The 16,095-nt window shown below is 39.8% G+C and overlaps 1 protein-coding gene across 2 annotated transcripts; it reads right to left on the bottom strand.

Annotated features, from left to right (window-relative positions):
• Nucleotides 1-8,710: 8,710 nt before the first annotated feature.
• LOC131304094 (rRNA-processing protein fcf2-like) lies at nt 8,711-14,412 on the bottom strand. 2 transcript variants are annotated; one of them, XM_058331197.1, is made up of 4 exons: nt 14,110-14,412; nt 13,953-14,013; nt 9,487-9,815; nt 8,711-9,094 (listed from the first exon to the last, which is right to left on the bottom strand). In XM_058331197.1, the coding sequence occupies exons 1-3, from the start codon at nt 14,334-14,336 to the stop codon at nt 9,708-9,710; spliced, it is 396 nt and encodes a 131-aa protein (XP_058187180.1). In that variant the 5' UTR covers nt 14,337-14,412; the 3' UTR covers nt 8,711-9,094; nt 9,487-9,707. The 2 variants fall into 2 exon arrangements, with proteins under 2 accessions (XP_058187180.1, XP_058187181.1); XM_058331198.1 differs by lacking the exons at nt 8,711-9,094; nt 9,487-9,815 and adding an exon at nt 13,122-13,540.
• Nucleotides 14,413-16,095: the final 1,683 nt, after the last annotated feature.

Raw genomic sequence — 16,095 nt, forward strand, 5'->3', positions numbered from 1 at the left:
AAGTGCTTAAACATAATTGTGTTTTAATTAAGCTGCTACTGCATTGGAGTAATTCCGCGATGAGAAATCAAATAGATGCACCAATTAAGAATGGACAAGGCAAGGATCAAGAGTTAGACGTCGTACGATGGTTCCAATATACTATTGTTGATGTGGGTGCAGTGCAGGATTCTTGGTCAATCTTAACCTTTTAATTCCTACCAATGAGAAGAAAAAATAAAGCTGGTAGCAGCACGTATTCTACCCTTTATTCTCTTTTTTTCTTTGTTGTTACCGGAATGGGAGCGGTGCAGAGCGGTCAATTCAACCGCTCATCTCGGCAATTGACCGGACATGAACTAGGGTTTGACATATACATATATAGGTGGAAGGACCCAGCTGGTCAAATATAGAATCAAATAAGTTTAACAATATAGTACGTTGTTGGTTGATCTTGGCTGAGTAGACATTCTGATTTGCATAAAAAAATATGCTGTTTGAATAGCTAAAAAAAATGTCTGGTAAAAGGAAAACATGCATGCAAAAGAAACCCATCTCCTAAGACAAGAATAAATTCTAAGGCAGGCCTTGGAAAATTGATACGGTCGTAAAAATCGACTTTCTTTTTTCCCATTTTCGATTAAAGAAAATATGGGAATAATACTTACCCAAAAGAAAAGGGAGGGGAAGATACATGCTATTTATGTGGGGGTTGGTGATCGGTAAGAGTTCCTTGTCGGTCCTCTGGTTAATTTCTCGCGCGACCAAGCCTTGTCTGCCTTAGCACACCGTTAATGTCAAACCGGTCGGAGTTCAACCGAAAAGGCACTCCGACGGTCTAGTGAGTATGTGCTCAAGAGAGAAAAAGTACAGGACTAGGGTTTGAGAGCCAAGCAGAATGTACCTCTTTAGAGTTTATCACTTTACCTTATATATAGACTCCTGCGACTTGCTCTCCAAGTTGGGGCGTTCTATTGCCCTCAGACGCTTCATGGATTGTAAGGAAACTTTTCAGTCTTAGACATATAGGGCATCGGTTTATTAAATCCAAAATTGGTAATGGTCTCTCTACTTTTCTTTGGCTTGACCAATGGCATAATTTGGGCCCTTTGTTTCAGAAGTTCGGTGATAGAGTGAGCTTCAATCTGGGTAGATCTCTCAATGACAAAGTGAGTTCTATTATTTACCAGGGAGGATGGAGATGGCCAAGGCTTAGAAATGTAGCCATCCGTGAGATTATTGCAAACACTTAAGGTGGGCTCTTACCTGATATTTCCAAAGAGGATGAGGTTGTTTGGACTTTGACTCCAAATGGTTGTTATTCAGCAAAATCTGCCTAGATGACCCTTCGAAATAGAGCCCCTACTGTGGATTGGGCTCATATGGTATGGCATAAAAAGTATGTTCCTCGCTGGTCTTTCATTTTGTGGGTGGCCCTTCTGGGTAGGCTATCCACTAAAGACAAACTGATGGAGTGGGGGTAACTAATGCTAAGGACTGTGTCCTCTGTTATGGAGGTCAGGAATCTCATAGCCACTTATTTTTTGAATGTCAATATGCTACCTTGGTCTGGACTAGTATCAGGTCCAAGTGTTGTAGGCATGTGGATAGCTTGAGTCTGTTGGCTAAAGTCCAGTGGGGATCACAACATTGTTCCAAGTCAGTTTCAACTATTATTTACTAGTTGTGTTTAGCAGTCTCAGTGTACTTCCTTTGGCGGGAGAGAAATTCTCGAATATTCAGACAAGTTGGAGTAGATTCCTACACCCTAGTTAATAGAATTGAGGAAGAGATCAGAGCCTGCTTGGTATCTATGAAGCTGTCCATACATTCTGATTTTGATGCTGCTGTTTGTCAGGCCTGGGGGATGCCATTCGGAGTAGACAATTAGAAGGGTTTGGTGTTTTTGTTGTTTTCTTTTGTTGTGAGCAGTTAGGTTTTCTGGTGGCCATAGTTTTGGCAAGAGTCTTGTAATTTCTGTCCCAAGGCTATCTCCTTGGTTTTTTGGGCTTGGTCCCTTTATAAAATTTGCCTTTTTCAAAAAAAGCTGGGGCGTGCCTTGCACACACGGTAATTAACCGCTCTCGGCCTTCGACGTCACAAGTGGCGTCCAAGATAACATTGGAACCATTCACGTTGCGTGAGTTGTCATCACATTAATTGGCTAGTGGTGTAACCATTTGGTTGACGTCAGTCAGGACGTATCGATCAAGCAAGGTGCGCGGTTAGGTGCACATGCACGATCTGGCACCTTCGAAGTGTCCGAAGCACAGTGCCTGAACCACAAAGGAATGGACACTTTGTCCGAGCGTCGTGATGCCCGAGCCCCGACCACCAAACTACGTGACTTGGAAGTAGGGCTGTAAATGAACTGAGCCATTCGCGAACTGTTCGAGGCTCGGTTCGGTAAGAGCTCGTTCGAGTTCGATTCTTCTGCTAAACGAACTGAACCTGAACCTCAATTCTAGGCTCATTTCGTAAATGAACCGAACCTGAGCCTAACGGTATTCGGCTCGGTTAGGTTCGCGAACCTATACTTAAAATTTAATTAATAATTCAATAGGGGTCTATTTGTAAATGTAAAAAATTTTAAGGTTGTATATATAATTCAATACTTATTTTTCTCCCAAATTCTATACTATCAATGAGAGAGTTTGGGTTCGCTTGAGTTTAATGAGTTGAGCTGAATCAAACCTGAGTCTTAACGAGCTCAATTCGAGCGTAGATTCGGCTCGGCTCGATTCATTTGAGTTTAACGAGCCAAACTTGAGCCAAGATGTTCAAGTTCGAATCGAACCCGAGCCGAATCCGAGCCGAACTCGAGCCGAGTTGTTTAGGCTCGAATCGAACTCGAGCCGAACCCGAGCCGAACTCATACCTTAACGAACCCGAGCCGAACTTAACAGGGTTAGGCTCGATTCGGTTCGTTTACAGCCCCACTTGAAAGATTGTCTGGTTGAACAGGGTAAGCAATGGGTCAGGCTCCACCCCTCACCCGAGCATCCCATCGGGTCCGAACCACAGCCAATAAGCCAAGAGGGCCATGATCAGGTTGGATTTCGACAACAAAGACTTGGGAAGCTAGCTCAAAGGGGAGACTATCAAAGCCAAGTATGGTTCAAACTCGTGAGTCTTTCTGGCCCCCTCATTTTATGCTTTTTAATAAACTACAAACCTGTAAATTCGTAGAAGCGGCATGGATGATTTTCTTTTGACAAGAGTAGAACGAAAATTATTGTCAACATGTACATAAGTTGGTTCAATCACCTCCCTAGCTACTAGTAAATCCAAAGAATAAATTTCTAAAACTCACAAAAAGAAAATGATAGGTAAGCGACCACTAACACTACTTTTTTTTTTTTTAAAAGGGTTTCCTCGTATGGCATTCGTGCATGATAGTGACGACTACAATTAGGATTCAAATTTTTAAAATAATCCTCATATGAGCATGCTTGCACAATCCAATTCATAATAGTAGTTCATAATTATATATATATGCTAGTGAGTGGTGACAATTTAATTTCTTTGTTTATTTTTTCAAGATTAGTATTCTATTACCACTATTAATTTGTTCGTTCTTTAGGTTGGAGAAAAATTTGGTCAAAAATGTGCACAAGCTAGCATATGTATTGTGCTAGTGATGATATATAGTACCTATATATTTTGTTACTAATAAAAATATGTTCAAAAGGTCAATGAATATTCTACATTAATTATATCACCATTTCGGTGATGAATACTATATTCATAGAAAATAATTGCAGTGTATCAGATGATATATGCTAGGTGAGCTACCTAGCCTACCTTTCTCTAGTGTCATATTATACTGCAAATTTTTTCCAGCAGACAATATCACAAACCATTAATTTCCATAAGCGGAGAGAATTTATTTATTAGAAACCGTGATAAGAAAGAGGGGTGGTTCTGAAAATCCAAAGTGAACAAAACCCGTCTTTGCTTAGTTTCACGGGGCTAATTCTCTAACGACCCGTTCATACCTCGTACAATATTGTCTGCTTTGGCCGTTTAAGCTCCACGGACTTCCATGTAGGCTGCCCATTCCAACATTATTACAGGATGAGCACGCTTAACTGTGAAATTTCAATAAGCTTTGATGCCCGGCTCTCACGGCTTTAAAAGACTGTTTAAAATAGGGTCATGATCTACTATAATATATAACACTGAATTTTGCATTAACAAAGCAATGGGGACCTGTGACCACCCATCCATACGTCTACCAAGACTCTCTACCGGAGCCCAACCCAACTTGGCTATCGGTCATCACAACCTCACTCAATTCACTTTAAAAAAAAAAAAACTGGATGGTCCAATTTTTTTTCATGGATCCTTTTCATGTACTTTACCAGGCCTCAAGCATATAAGAATATTTCCTTATTTGCTAGTCATAATATTACACATACGCTTGCTAGTGGAAAATTTTCAATTGTGTCCCCAATAAATTTTCTTTATTTATCTATCTTCACTCATTACACTTAAAAATCTTCCTCAAAATCCAAACCGAACAACCCCTTTATCTTTTAACCTTATGCGTGTACTATCCACGCTTATTGACGATGGTCAACAAAACCATAGGAGTAAATGGAGACAAGACTGAAATTTTAAGAGTCAAGGTTATGAATACCGTATCGGCTAGAGTACCAATTTTTCTACTGGTGTTTACACCATATTTCACCTCCTGTCGATGATCGACCGAAAGGTGGCAATTATGAGAATGCTTCCTATTTTATTATTATTAAGTATTCGTATTAATGTTACAACTAGAATTAGTATTTTTTTTATTATTGTAATTTGCATGCAGGACACTTGGCTTGCTCCTACATATGTGGAAGTTAAAAGGACACTTGTCATGCTCCTACACATTTGAAGGGAAGTGGGAAGTTATTTTGACAAGTGGAAGCAAAAGATTGAATGAAGACTAGTGGAGAAGTTAGGAAGTTATTTCCTACGTTTGTCGTTTTCTATAAATAGTCTTTTAAGACTTCATTGTAATTCCTCTCCAACAAATCAAAGTTTATCTTTATTTGTCTTAATTTTTTGCACTACTAACCCATTCGGGTTATAACTAGGAGTAGGAGTAGAATTTCATATTCTAAGCTTAACTTAGAATCTTCAATGTGTCGCTCACGGCGATAGATCAATCGTTGAAGATTAATGGAAGTCTTTTCCATTTGTCTTCAATTTCGTTCTTAATCTCATATTTGACTCGACTGCCATTTCTCTTCAGATGAAGTCCTGAAATACGGCGTGGAACCACGGATCCGTTTTGTGGAGACATAGCCGCATTCGCCCTTATTTTTGTTGTTGGCATTGTTTTCCGAAATCTCAGTCGATTTCGATTGAGGGAAAAATTGGTAAACAACTGGTACGGCACCGGTGAAATACCCAGGTCGTTTCGAATTTATCGCTATTAGTATTTTTTTCATACATAAAAAATTTTATTTATTAGTATAATATACACATTTATTAAAAAAATAAAAAGTAGTCTGGTATTTGTCATGTATTTACCAGTACCGGCCTGTATTGTCTGGTAGTGGAAGCATAAAATAAATTTAAAAATAGTCTAGTACTGTCCGGTATCGCCGGTACCAGCCAGTATTTATTTGAGGCAGAGCGAAATTAGAGGTGTAAAGTACCAAATTTGGACAATATCGGTACGGTTCGAGATTCGTAACCTTGGTATTTGGTAAGGTACTTCTTTGATTTTGGCCAAGGCAATTCCCATCCTACCCCTCTCCTCTATCCTAGCGGGGTGAGGATGAGATGCATAAGATTTGAAATCACCACCTATTTTTTACTTCTTTGATTTTGGCCAAGGCAATTCCCATCCTACCCCTCTCCTCTGTCCTAGCAGGGTGAGGATGAGATGCATAAGATTTGAAATCACCGGTGGTGATTTCAAATCTTATGCATCTCAATTCACCACCTATTTTTTTACATTTTAGTACAATGTGCTTGTCGTTGAGCTACCACTGTTAGAATAACTGCTGTAAAATAAAAACGGATTATCTCAATTATCAGTAACCGTTCCCAGGATACAACCTAAAAAAACATAGGTTCAACTAATCCTGGATTTGCACCCCTCTTGCGGGCGATTAACCTGTGATGCGTACCCGGTTAATTGGCTTCCAAAGCCATTTTTCAGAAATTCCTTGGGCCTTAGCCCATTCTTCTTAAGTCTAGCTAGGGCTGCAAACGAGCCGAGTCGAGCCGAGTTTTGCCTTGCTCGAGCTCGGCTCACCTTAGTTTTCCTCAGCTCGAGCTCGAATCGAGCTGAAATATGTGGGCTCGAACTCGGCTCGAACATATATTCAAAAGCTCGAGCTCGGCTCGGCTCGGCTCGAATGGCTCGTTCGGTACATGTATGGGTATTGGTATATGTATATGTAAGGTCAAGCTCGGCTCAAATGGCTCGTTTGGTATATGTATGTACTGTATATGGCAGCTCGCGAGCTCAACGAGCCGAGCATCAAGTGGCTCGAGCTCGGCTCGTTTATGAAACGAGCTGAAAATGTTGGCTCGAGCTCGTTCATTTGCTTGATGAACTGAGCTCGAACGAGCCGTTAGCAAGCCGAGTCACGAGCCGCTCGCGAGCGGCTCGGTTCGTTTGCAGCCCTAAGTCTAGCCGCATTCAAAAGCCCACTAATGTGCATTGTCATTTAAGATAGAAAAAGACAAAACCTAGCTAATGTAGGACAAGAGACAAACACAAGGTTTTAGAAATACACCAAAAATCCCAACCCCACCACCCCACTGGCAACAAGGGTACTTCAATCGTGTTTAGGTCAATTCTTCTACCATATATAGTTATGGGGTCAAAATTCACAAAAACTGAGCAAAAGATTCAACTGTTTGGTAGAGAAATTTGAGAGCCCCACTTGGTCTAGTGTCTTGAAACTCATGTACGAAGATGTTAATGGAAAGGAAATTAATTTATAGGACTAAATTGTAGCATATCATAAAATGTAACAAGCCTAAAACATCAAAGTCCATCACAAAAAGTGTCCAAGAACGATAAACAGTGAAGTGGAACAAATACAGGAGTCAAGACCTATTACTACAAGAAAACACCTACAGAAAGATAAACATGGAGGTACATTGATAGGTTTCCCATCCCAAAACCTTCTATTGAAATAGCACCCGGAAAGACTTAAAACAGCTACACAAACCAATATGGCCTGTTTGTTGGTTCCGTCTTCTTTGTATTTTTCGGTACTGCCTAGCCATATATAATTAGTTGTGCCATTGCAGTCATCAAAGGAAGATCTGTCGAATTCTCCTTGCAATATTCTTTGGGCTAAGTTGTTCATGATGAGAGTTTGAAGAGAATAGTGTAATGGTTATGTGGTAGTTGGAAGATTGTAACAGTTTATTTATAGAATTATTTGTGAGAATGGTTGGTGGTTGGAGGAAAGTTAGGTGGAGGAAGATTAGGTGAAGGAGATTAAGTGGACGAAAAAATTACGTGGAGGAAGAAGATTATGTGGATGAAAAAATAGGTGGACAAAAAATTATGACGGAAATTAAAAAAAAAATCCTCCTATGACGGTCATTTAATTAATATTATATTTTGACGGAAGTAGTAGTTGAATTAAGATGGCGGTCATCTCTATGGAAGGATATGGTAAGTTGGTTATTGTGCTGTGTTGCTGTACGCGTATCTGAATGATTGGAAAACGATGTTTGGTATCGGACACCCAAAGGGTGAAGTTCACAAGTCCATGTAATAGGCTAATAGATTCATCGGTACCTGTTTTATTATTCTCAAACGTTCAAATCAAGTGTCGAGTATTTGTGCTCTGTGTCCTCATTGCTCCGGTTGCTTACGAAAAGATGGTTTGCGACGTAACATAAATCTGAAATCTAGATAGTTGATACTACTAGTCAGGCCTCGAATGATTGTAGTTGGATTCAAAATGATAATCGGCGCAGCAATTTTAGAAATCTTGGCAAGAACCCCTGCCCTGAACAAAGGTTGTGGATACAAAAACTTCAAACTTGAATCAAGTATCACAATCAACTTGTGTAAACAGTTAGAACAAAGAAGGTGATTTTTCGTTCATTGTTAAAGAAGCAATTGTCAATTCTAAATTGTCTATTAATATGTCCAGTTTCCTCGTCGCCATCGTCTTGTGTTCCATGCACTATTCTATTGTTGCAGCAATCAGTCTTCAACAACTGAAATAGCAGCTAATTTTTGAAAGAATTTTTAAAAACCCGTAATCTACCCAACCTTTATAAGATCTAAGTTAGAAGCAGGGAGCCGGAAAGCCCAGGAACGTTTTCACATCCCCATGTGGAAGGGAACACGCGAGCTTCCATTACTCTTTTCGAATGTTGCAGTTTTTCTTTTGCTAGCATTTTTCTCTCTCTTCGTTTTGTTCAAAAAACACATAAAGGCATGTTTTGACACAAGAGTTGCTCTCATCCTCCTGCTTCCATGACCCCCATTGGTTTCTACCTAGGCGTTTGATTTTCTGGAACTGTTGCAGGAAGAGTTCATGAACCTGTTCTTGGAATACACTTGTTGGGGTACTAAAAACAAACCATGTCCTGCACTAGTTCCTGAGTCCTTGGAACAAGGAGTACAATGTGGATTGAGATGCAGAAAGTCCCACATTACACGCAAATGGAGCGTGGGATTCCATGTTCTGCATGAAGTATGGCGATCCTTACTCTGGAAGTGAAAGTTTCATCATTAATGACAAGAATCTTTATCATAAACAGTCAAGACCCATCATTGTTCCATATATAGTAACTAGAATTAGAACATAAACGGCCAAGATTTATGTAGCAAAGTACTATAATTCATGAAATGTTTCGAATAATTTAAGTCCAAGAAGATTATAAACATTCAAGGTTGATCTGTCTCTCATTTCACTAAAGCGCAACACCAAAACTGCTAAGATCTTCCATCCATCTCAGCCAGCACAAAACTTGAACTTCTTAGTTGGGGAATAACCTTCCGTGGGATACCTACTGAAACCATCAGTGTCTTCTTTGCTTAGCTCGTTTCCAGGACTGCTTACCTCTTATCTTCCATTTGTCAACTCCAGCAAGACGGTTTTGTTCATTAATCTCTCGAACCTTGCGCTTTCTGCAAAAGGCGGATCAACAAGATGAGAAATAAGCAGAACCGCAAACAAACTAGAGGGTCTTCAAAAGAAATTACTCGCTAGCGAAGTAAAGCCTAATCAGCCATTCCCTTGTTGTTTGCTTTGGTTTTGCCTTGTGTTAATTAATTAGCTCATTGGGAAAAAAAGCCTAATCAGCCAAAACTTATAGGAGGTGTTTTTAGTCATTAATTATACATAGCCTCTCCATTATCAAGCATGCCGTCCAAAGAAACTCAGTCACAGGTTCCAGTCTCGGTACAGATGTACATTTAATCATGCATTTCTTCGTTGCCTTTCTAACACACTGGACATGCCATCTAGTACCAGCATGAAAATACAAGGAAAAAAAGAAATGTCCATTATGCTGCCTCACCTGTACTGTCCAAGGGTTTGATCAGAAAGTAGCTCATCAGCAAGGGTAGCTTTCCTCTCCTCCTTTGTAAGTCTACCTATGTAGAAATTTGATGCTGTCTCTTTGACCGTGCCCACCTAATTAATTATGAAAACGACAAATATTACAATTTGCAACACTTAATCAAGTGAGATTAATCTAAGGCATTGGAAAGGAATACAAATGGCGAAGTAGACAGATGCTCATTGCTCATATGCAATACCAAGGACTTGCCTGGAAATACTTGGAAGAGTTTTTAATTTTGAATCACCCTTCTTGTAGTGCCTCTTAGGATCAAATATACTCCTCAACTAAAACCAATGTAAACCGTCAATCCAACTGAAACAAATGGTAACATGACCATGTTCAGAAGGCAAAGTCAGGAACAATCCAAATCGATATACCCAGTAGAAATGTAACCTTGATCAAATCCAGTCAAATTATGCTTATACAGGTAGTTTACTTATCATGTATTAACAACTAAAAAGGGAAAAATGACTTGGGAAATTATGAAACCTACTCAAGTTGCTTTAGAACATGAATCGGTCCAAAGATGATTACTGAGAATTTCAGCAGTGGGGAGTAGTGTCAATTACAACAGGGACTAGCTATCACAGGCAAATGACACACTATACCTGCAATAGTTCACCTTGTGAGCAAGAAAGGTTCATTTAAACATGGCTTACAAAAGACTTCTAAGAATGCAGCGAACTATTTAGTATTATGTTGGCCTACATGTGTTACAGCCCGTTGTTACCTAAAATGTGGCTTGCTTTATATGCCGAGCAGAATTAATTGGGTAGACTACACTACAAATCATGTAAAATGTTCTATCTTAGTCAAGAGCTCTTTTACAAAGAATGAGATGGTTAATGAAACATGCAGTGCATTTCTACCTTCTTTTTAAGCTCCCATCAATCCACATTGACCATGTGTCAATTCAGTCTGTTTTTGACCATTTTCGCCGCCAAACCTAACCAGTTGGTTCATAGAGTTTCTCAACCAAAGCCGACCGACGAAAGGGGTACACAGTACGGCTCGGTGGGAAGTTTAAAGGATTTCGACCAAAATTGCAGAGTGGAAGAGTGAGAGGATGCCTATTTTCTGCATTTGCGATATGGTTTTCTACGTAGAGGACAATGGCTAGCTCAGAGTTGAATTGCACTGTAAGCAGCCATGGCGTTGAGTTGTCAAGGGTTTGATAGGTTCTGCTAGGAAGTGCGGCATATGGGAAGCGGGAACAAACAACTGTCAGATGCTAGCGTTGTTTTCTACACTAGTAGAACTATAATCTGCAAAGTGGGGGATGAGATGGATGGCTAGGATTAAGGGGTGACATGTATCAAGTATTAACTAGTTCCTTAATTCCTCAGTTAATTTTTTGTTGACACCGAAACTGAACCAAACTTCAGATTTTTAGAAACATTTAAACCGAACCGAATTGAAAACCCTGATAAAACCGACGGGATTTGTTAAAAAATGATCAGTTCAGTTCGGTCGGTTGGGTTTCTGGGTTAAACTTTCATCCCTTATTATAAAGACAAAATCTTATGCATGCTTCCCATGTAAGTTGAGCTACAAATGCGTTTTTGCCCATTGGTTTAGATCTTCTCTAGTCGAAGATGGACTCTTCCTGAATGTTATCCTATTTCATTCCATTATATCCTATAAACAGTGAATAGACACCCCAATCTGGACTTCCGAATTGCTTTGCTTTACTCTTTCTTTTCTGGTTTTGGTTTTTGATTCCCCTATGATGAAACGGGTCGAGAACACCCCAGGAATGTCGAGTTGTTAATCTTTGAGCGTTTGGTACCCAATAGGATCTCCCAGAACCCTACTATCATGTGCTGGTTCACACTTGGCGCGCGCGAGTATGGTGCCACGTGTCAGTCATCGATCATGTTGGACCCTTGACCAAGGCAAGTGGCACATTGACTCGCGCATGCAGGTCCACAACTGACGCGCTGGTCAAAGTTGTGTCAAATCACCTTTATACAACGTGCAGTTGCCATGATCAGGGGTCAATAGCACAGTAGAACCTTCTATTTCGTCTAAAAAGCAGTATCTGAACAGGGGGTGTCTACATCCCACCTATCACCTTTCCCTTCTCATCCAATGAGAGGGAGACTTTGGGGGCAAGCTGCCACACAAAGAGATCAAACAACACACCACCAGTTCCTCACTTACCAACACTCAACCACTCTTCAAGCAACACCAATCAACCCTCAAATCTCAAGTTCAACCACTTTTCAAACCTAAAATCAAGGTATAAACACCTTCGTCCATTATGTTCTGATCCCTGAGGGGGGGCTAGCATGGCCAAGGCTGGTAATCAATACCGGCCCTAAGGCTGACAAGGTTTCAAAAACCATGTCACAGGGGACATGCACGCGTAGATCCTTAGCTCGCGCGTGCCACTATGTGGTTGCGCATGCTAATCTTGCGTGGGGATAGGAACCCTGTTCTATGTTCTATTTTTGTCCATTTATCACACTAAGCATGTCTAACAACCAGTTTACTGCTTTTGTATTCAAGTACTAGCCTGTTAATTAGTTTCCATTTGGAAATTGTCCATTTGGAAATTGATATTTGTGCTCCACTTTTTTCTGATGGCGCTCCACTTAGTTCATGAAGTTACTAGTAACTTCACGTTAAAATTGGAGTGCCATCAGTAAAAAATGGAGCGCAAAAATCAGTTTCTTTTCCATTTCTGTATCATTGGAATACCCTTGGGGTTTTTCTGGACATGTCCCAAAACCTAGGTCATGCAAAACCAAACAGTCAAACACTGGAAAGCTGGCTAGAACCGGTGCACATTGGTTGCGTAATTACGCGTGCTGGTTTAGTACTATCTAGTGAGTGGCCTTGCATGGGTAACTTGGCTTTTGCCCACCATTTGTCCCCACACTATTTATTGGGTGTATTTACTGTTTTATTTGTTGTTTAGTCTAGTTCCTTGTCAATATTTGTATATTAAACTGTCATTAAACTGCGTGGTTTGTCCTGGCTATTCCAGAGCCCAGAGGGATACAAGCAAGAAGTTGTGGGATAGAGCACATTTGAGTGCGCTAGTATGGGATTGGCGCGCGCAGGTTTGAACTGCATGCAGTGATCTGTGTGGTTGGATCAATGCATGTGGGTTCCTTCCTGAGCACGTCATTCCAAGACAGTGCCCTCGAATCTGTTTTATTCAACAGAACTTGCTCTTATTCTATTTACTATTCTAAATAAAGCATGTTGTCTATCATCGCCTGCAAACGCGTTATAGTCTTAATCCCCTTTAAACTGTTCCCCCGCCCCCTAAATGGCTAAAACTTGATTAATGAATTGGAATCACAGTCATCTTTTGCAAATGCTCAAGTAAAGACCGATTTCCAGATTGGACGAGATGGGTGCCTTAAAAACCTTCCCCTTCTGTAAACTGGCTCCCAAACTAAAGAATTATGGTGACAACGGACTGGTAACAAGCCTTTTTCAAATTAAAAACACAGAGTTGCGTTTAAAATTCGGCTCCTCGGGTGGCAAACCTTCAAACCCAAGTGGCAACTTTGAATCGAGCGTCTTGCCCGAGGCACTCGTTCATTTTTTTTGCACATGTTCCTAATAATCATTAAGAAGAAATCTTAATCAACAACCCTAATGCATAGAGGGCCCACAGGTTTATCAAATACGGAATAAAAAGTAGTCCTCATAATTTATTTAAACAAAGGCATGGAAAGCCAAAATCTACCAATCAAGATACATTATAGCTCCTCATTCAAGATCATAAGCATCAATTTTAAGTTACAATAACCATAATAGAATGTAATCAGCAGCCCATATATATGTTCATACGTATATGTGTCGTGTGTGTGTAAAATATGTACATAGAAAAGACACATTTATAGAGAGCGGTAGAGCGCATGAGAGAGAAAATTCGTGGATTGTGGCGCGTAGTGGTGTACTGTGGCCAGAGGTTGGTTGTGGCGGTGCAAGAATTCCTTCCGTGGGAAATAGTGATTCTCTAAGACTCTTCTTGACTGATAAAGGATAACTGTTACAAGGGGGAAAAATCAAAAATTGAATTTGACTACCATGCCATGGAACAAAAACGTGCCATGTTCCAGAGTAGAGTGCATGCTAACTTCGGCTTAGGCAGGGTCTAATCGCAAGATGCTAAAGCAGGTAAAGATTGGATTTTCCTGCAATGGAATCTTGATTTCTACTTATGATATTGGAGTAAGCGATGACCTAGCAGGTGCAGCTGAAATCAATACAATAGCGTGATGATTCCTAATGGCCTAAATGGATTCCCATTTGATTATCATTGTAGAATTGCAGTAAATTGATATCATATAACCCGAAAACAAGCAAAAACCGTAAGAGTGAGGGTGTTGGTGCAGTCAGATAGTTTGTAGAAGCAAAAACAACATGATTAGCCCACAACATAAACAATGAGAGTGCACCTTTAGTAGCTGCATATCTTTCTTTAACTCCGGGGTGATAGTTGGGGCAGGCATGTCAAACCTAAATTATGAAAAATAACACAAACCAATAATTAAAAGGAAGGAAGGAGAAGGTCAATAGCAGAGTTTGGGATGATCTCGATAAGCAAGGAATTACCAATTCTTTCCAGCTGTATCTTTGACTTGCTTCGTCATTAGTTTGTTCAACTTCTTAGCGTTGTTAGGAGGAAGGAACATGCCATCAACAAGCTCTGTAGTAGGCCTATATACCGCAACACTTTCGGGCAAAGGTTGAGATTTAACGGATCCATTTTTTGTCACAGACGGGAGCAGAGGGAGCTTTGGTTCCCACAAAACTGGCTTCCTTTCAGCTGCTTCAGCCATTCGAAGCCCTGGAGAGAGAGGGAGAACTCACCGGTCAGGGTTTCGGGTTTCGATGTTGGAGCGTGACAAGAAAAAGAAACAATGCTATTGTGGAGTGGAGTGGTGTTTTGGATGATTTTTAATCAAATTTGTGTTTGAGTTCAAATTAGAGTAAGAGATGGAGATGGTCTTTAGGAAACTAATTTTCACTAGCTGCAGGGTGATACCGGTCCGGTTCAGTTAGGTTTTTGGATTTTTTTGGACCAAATGGATATTCGGTTTGGGGGATATGCAACCGGAACTGCCGGTCCGGTTTCAATCGGTTTGGCCGGTTTGTCATTTTGGGTCAAGCCCTAGAGTTAAATCGTAATCTGAGAGCAAGTTTACCAGTTATTTGCAAAAAAAACTCATGAACAGTACATATTTTTCATTTTACCTACTCATATTTCTTTCAACACTACACCAATACTTTTTATTTAACATATTCTCTATTAAAAAATATAATCTTCTTTAATTTTTTCTTTATTCTATTATTCTAATATGAGAGAGAGTTAAATAATAAAAAATAGGATTCCTAGTGAACAGTGATTAAGTATTATACCGAATCAGTGCTTGAAAGCTATTTTATCTCCTCTGCTGCAATCTCTTTTTTTTTCTGTTCTTCTTCAGTAAAATAGCTAAAATTGTCATTTTATCTCCTCTGCTAAACTTGCTCTGAGAGGGAGAGGGAAAGAGACAAAACTGAAATCTGAGAGAGAGAGAGAGAGAGAGAGAGAGAGAGAATTGTGGTTGTTCACGTTTGTTAACGGTGGTGACTGGTTGTAAATCGCCTCTCACCCTGTGGATGTTGCAGAATGGAGAGAGAGAGAGAGAGAGAGTCACTCACTCACCGTTGATCGCCATCGCGGTGAAGTAAAGTCGGCGTGAAACATTAGGAGAGAAAATTTCATAATAGCACCTAACCTTAACAAAATATCTAATAAACACCTTATATATTAATAAGTTCATCAATTAAACCCCTTCCGTTACACCCCGTCTAAAACAAACAGAAGGGGTGACAAAACTTCTAGGAGGCGTTTTTAGTCATTAATAATTATACATAGCCTCTCCATGATCAAGCATGTCTCGTTCTAAGAAACTTTCAGTCGCAGTTTCCAATTTCCGCACAGATGTACATTTGAAGTTTAGACCCATTCCACTAATTAAGCAAAGTACTTTTAGGACTTTTTGTATTTTTGTCCTTATTTGAATTTTTTTCTCGTTTGTTAGTTTTACGCTAAATTTTCTTAACTTTTTGAGTCGTCTCTTCACGAATCGGAAAAATAAATTTTTTCTACTTTTACCCAAATATTTTGGAAAATAACCACTTTTATATTTGGGTAAAAGAAAAATTTTATTTTTCCGATTTGTCTGATTGAAATGAATAAAAAAAAATCAAAAATTTGGCGCAAAACGAATAAAAAAATCAAAAATTTGGCACAAAATGAATAAAAAAATCAAAAATTTGGCGCAAAACGAATAAATGCGGAAAAAATTTGAATAGAGACAAAAAAGTACTAAAAGAAAAAGTTTCTAGCGGAATGGGGTCTTAATCAAGCATTTCTTTTTCTTTTCTTTTTTTTATCCGCATCATGCATTTCTTCATTTCCTTTCTAATACCGGACACGCCATCCAGTACCAGCATGAAAGTGAACGAAAAAGCGAAAATGTCCGTTATTCTGCCTCACCTGTACTGCCCAAGGGTTTGATCAGAAAGTAGCTCATCGGCAAGGGTAGCTTA

This window comes from Rhododendron vialii, chromosome 10a (assembly GCF_030253575.1).
Source record: "Rhododendron vialii isolate Sample 1 chromosome 10a, ASM3025357v1".
Taxonomy (NCBI): Eukaryota; Viridiplantae; Streptophyta; class Magnoliopsida; order Ericales; family Ericaceae; genus Rhododendron; species Rhododendron vialii.

What these genes read in the sequence shown, in the direction of transcription:
- LOC131304094 (XM_058331197.1), bottom strand. Translation starts at nt 14,336, where the DNA reads ATGGCTGAAGCAGCTGAAAGGAAGCCAGTTTTGTGGGAACCAAAGCTC. An exon ending in GATACAGCTGGAAAGAATTG is followed by an intron (nt 14,014 to 14,109) that starts GTAATTCCTTGC and finishes TTCATAATTTAG; the next exon opens with GTTTGACATGCCTGCCCCAA. An exon ending in AAGATATGCAGCTACTAAAG is followed by an intron (nt 9,816 to 13,952) that starts GTGCACTCTCAT and finishes CATTGGTTTTAG; the next exon opens with TTGAGGAGTATATTTGATCC.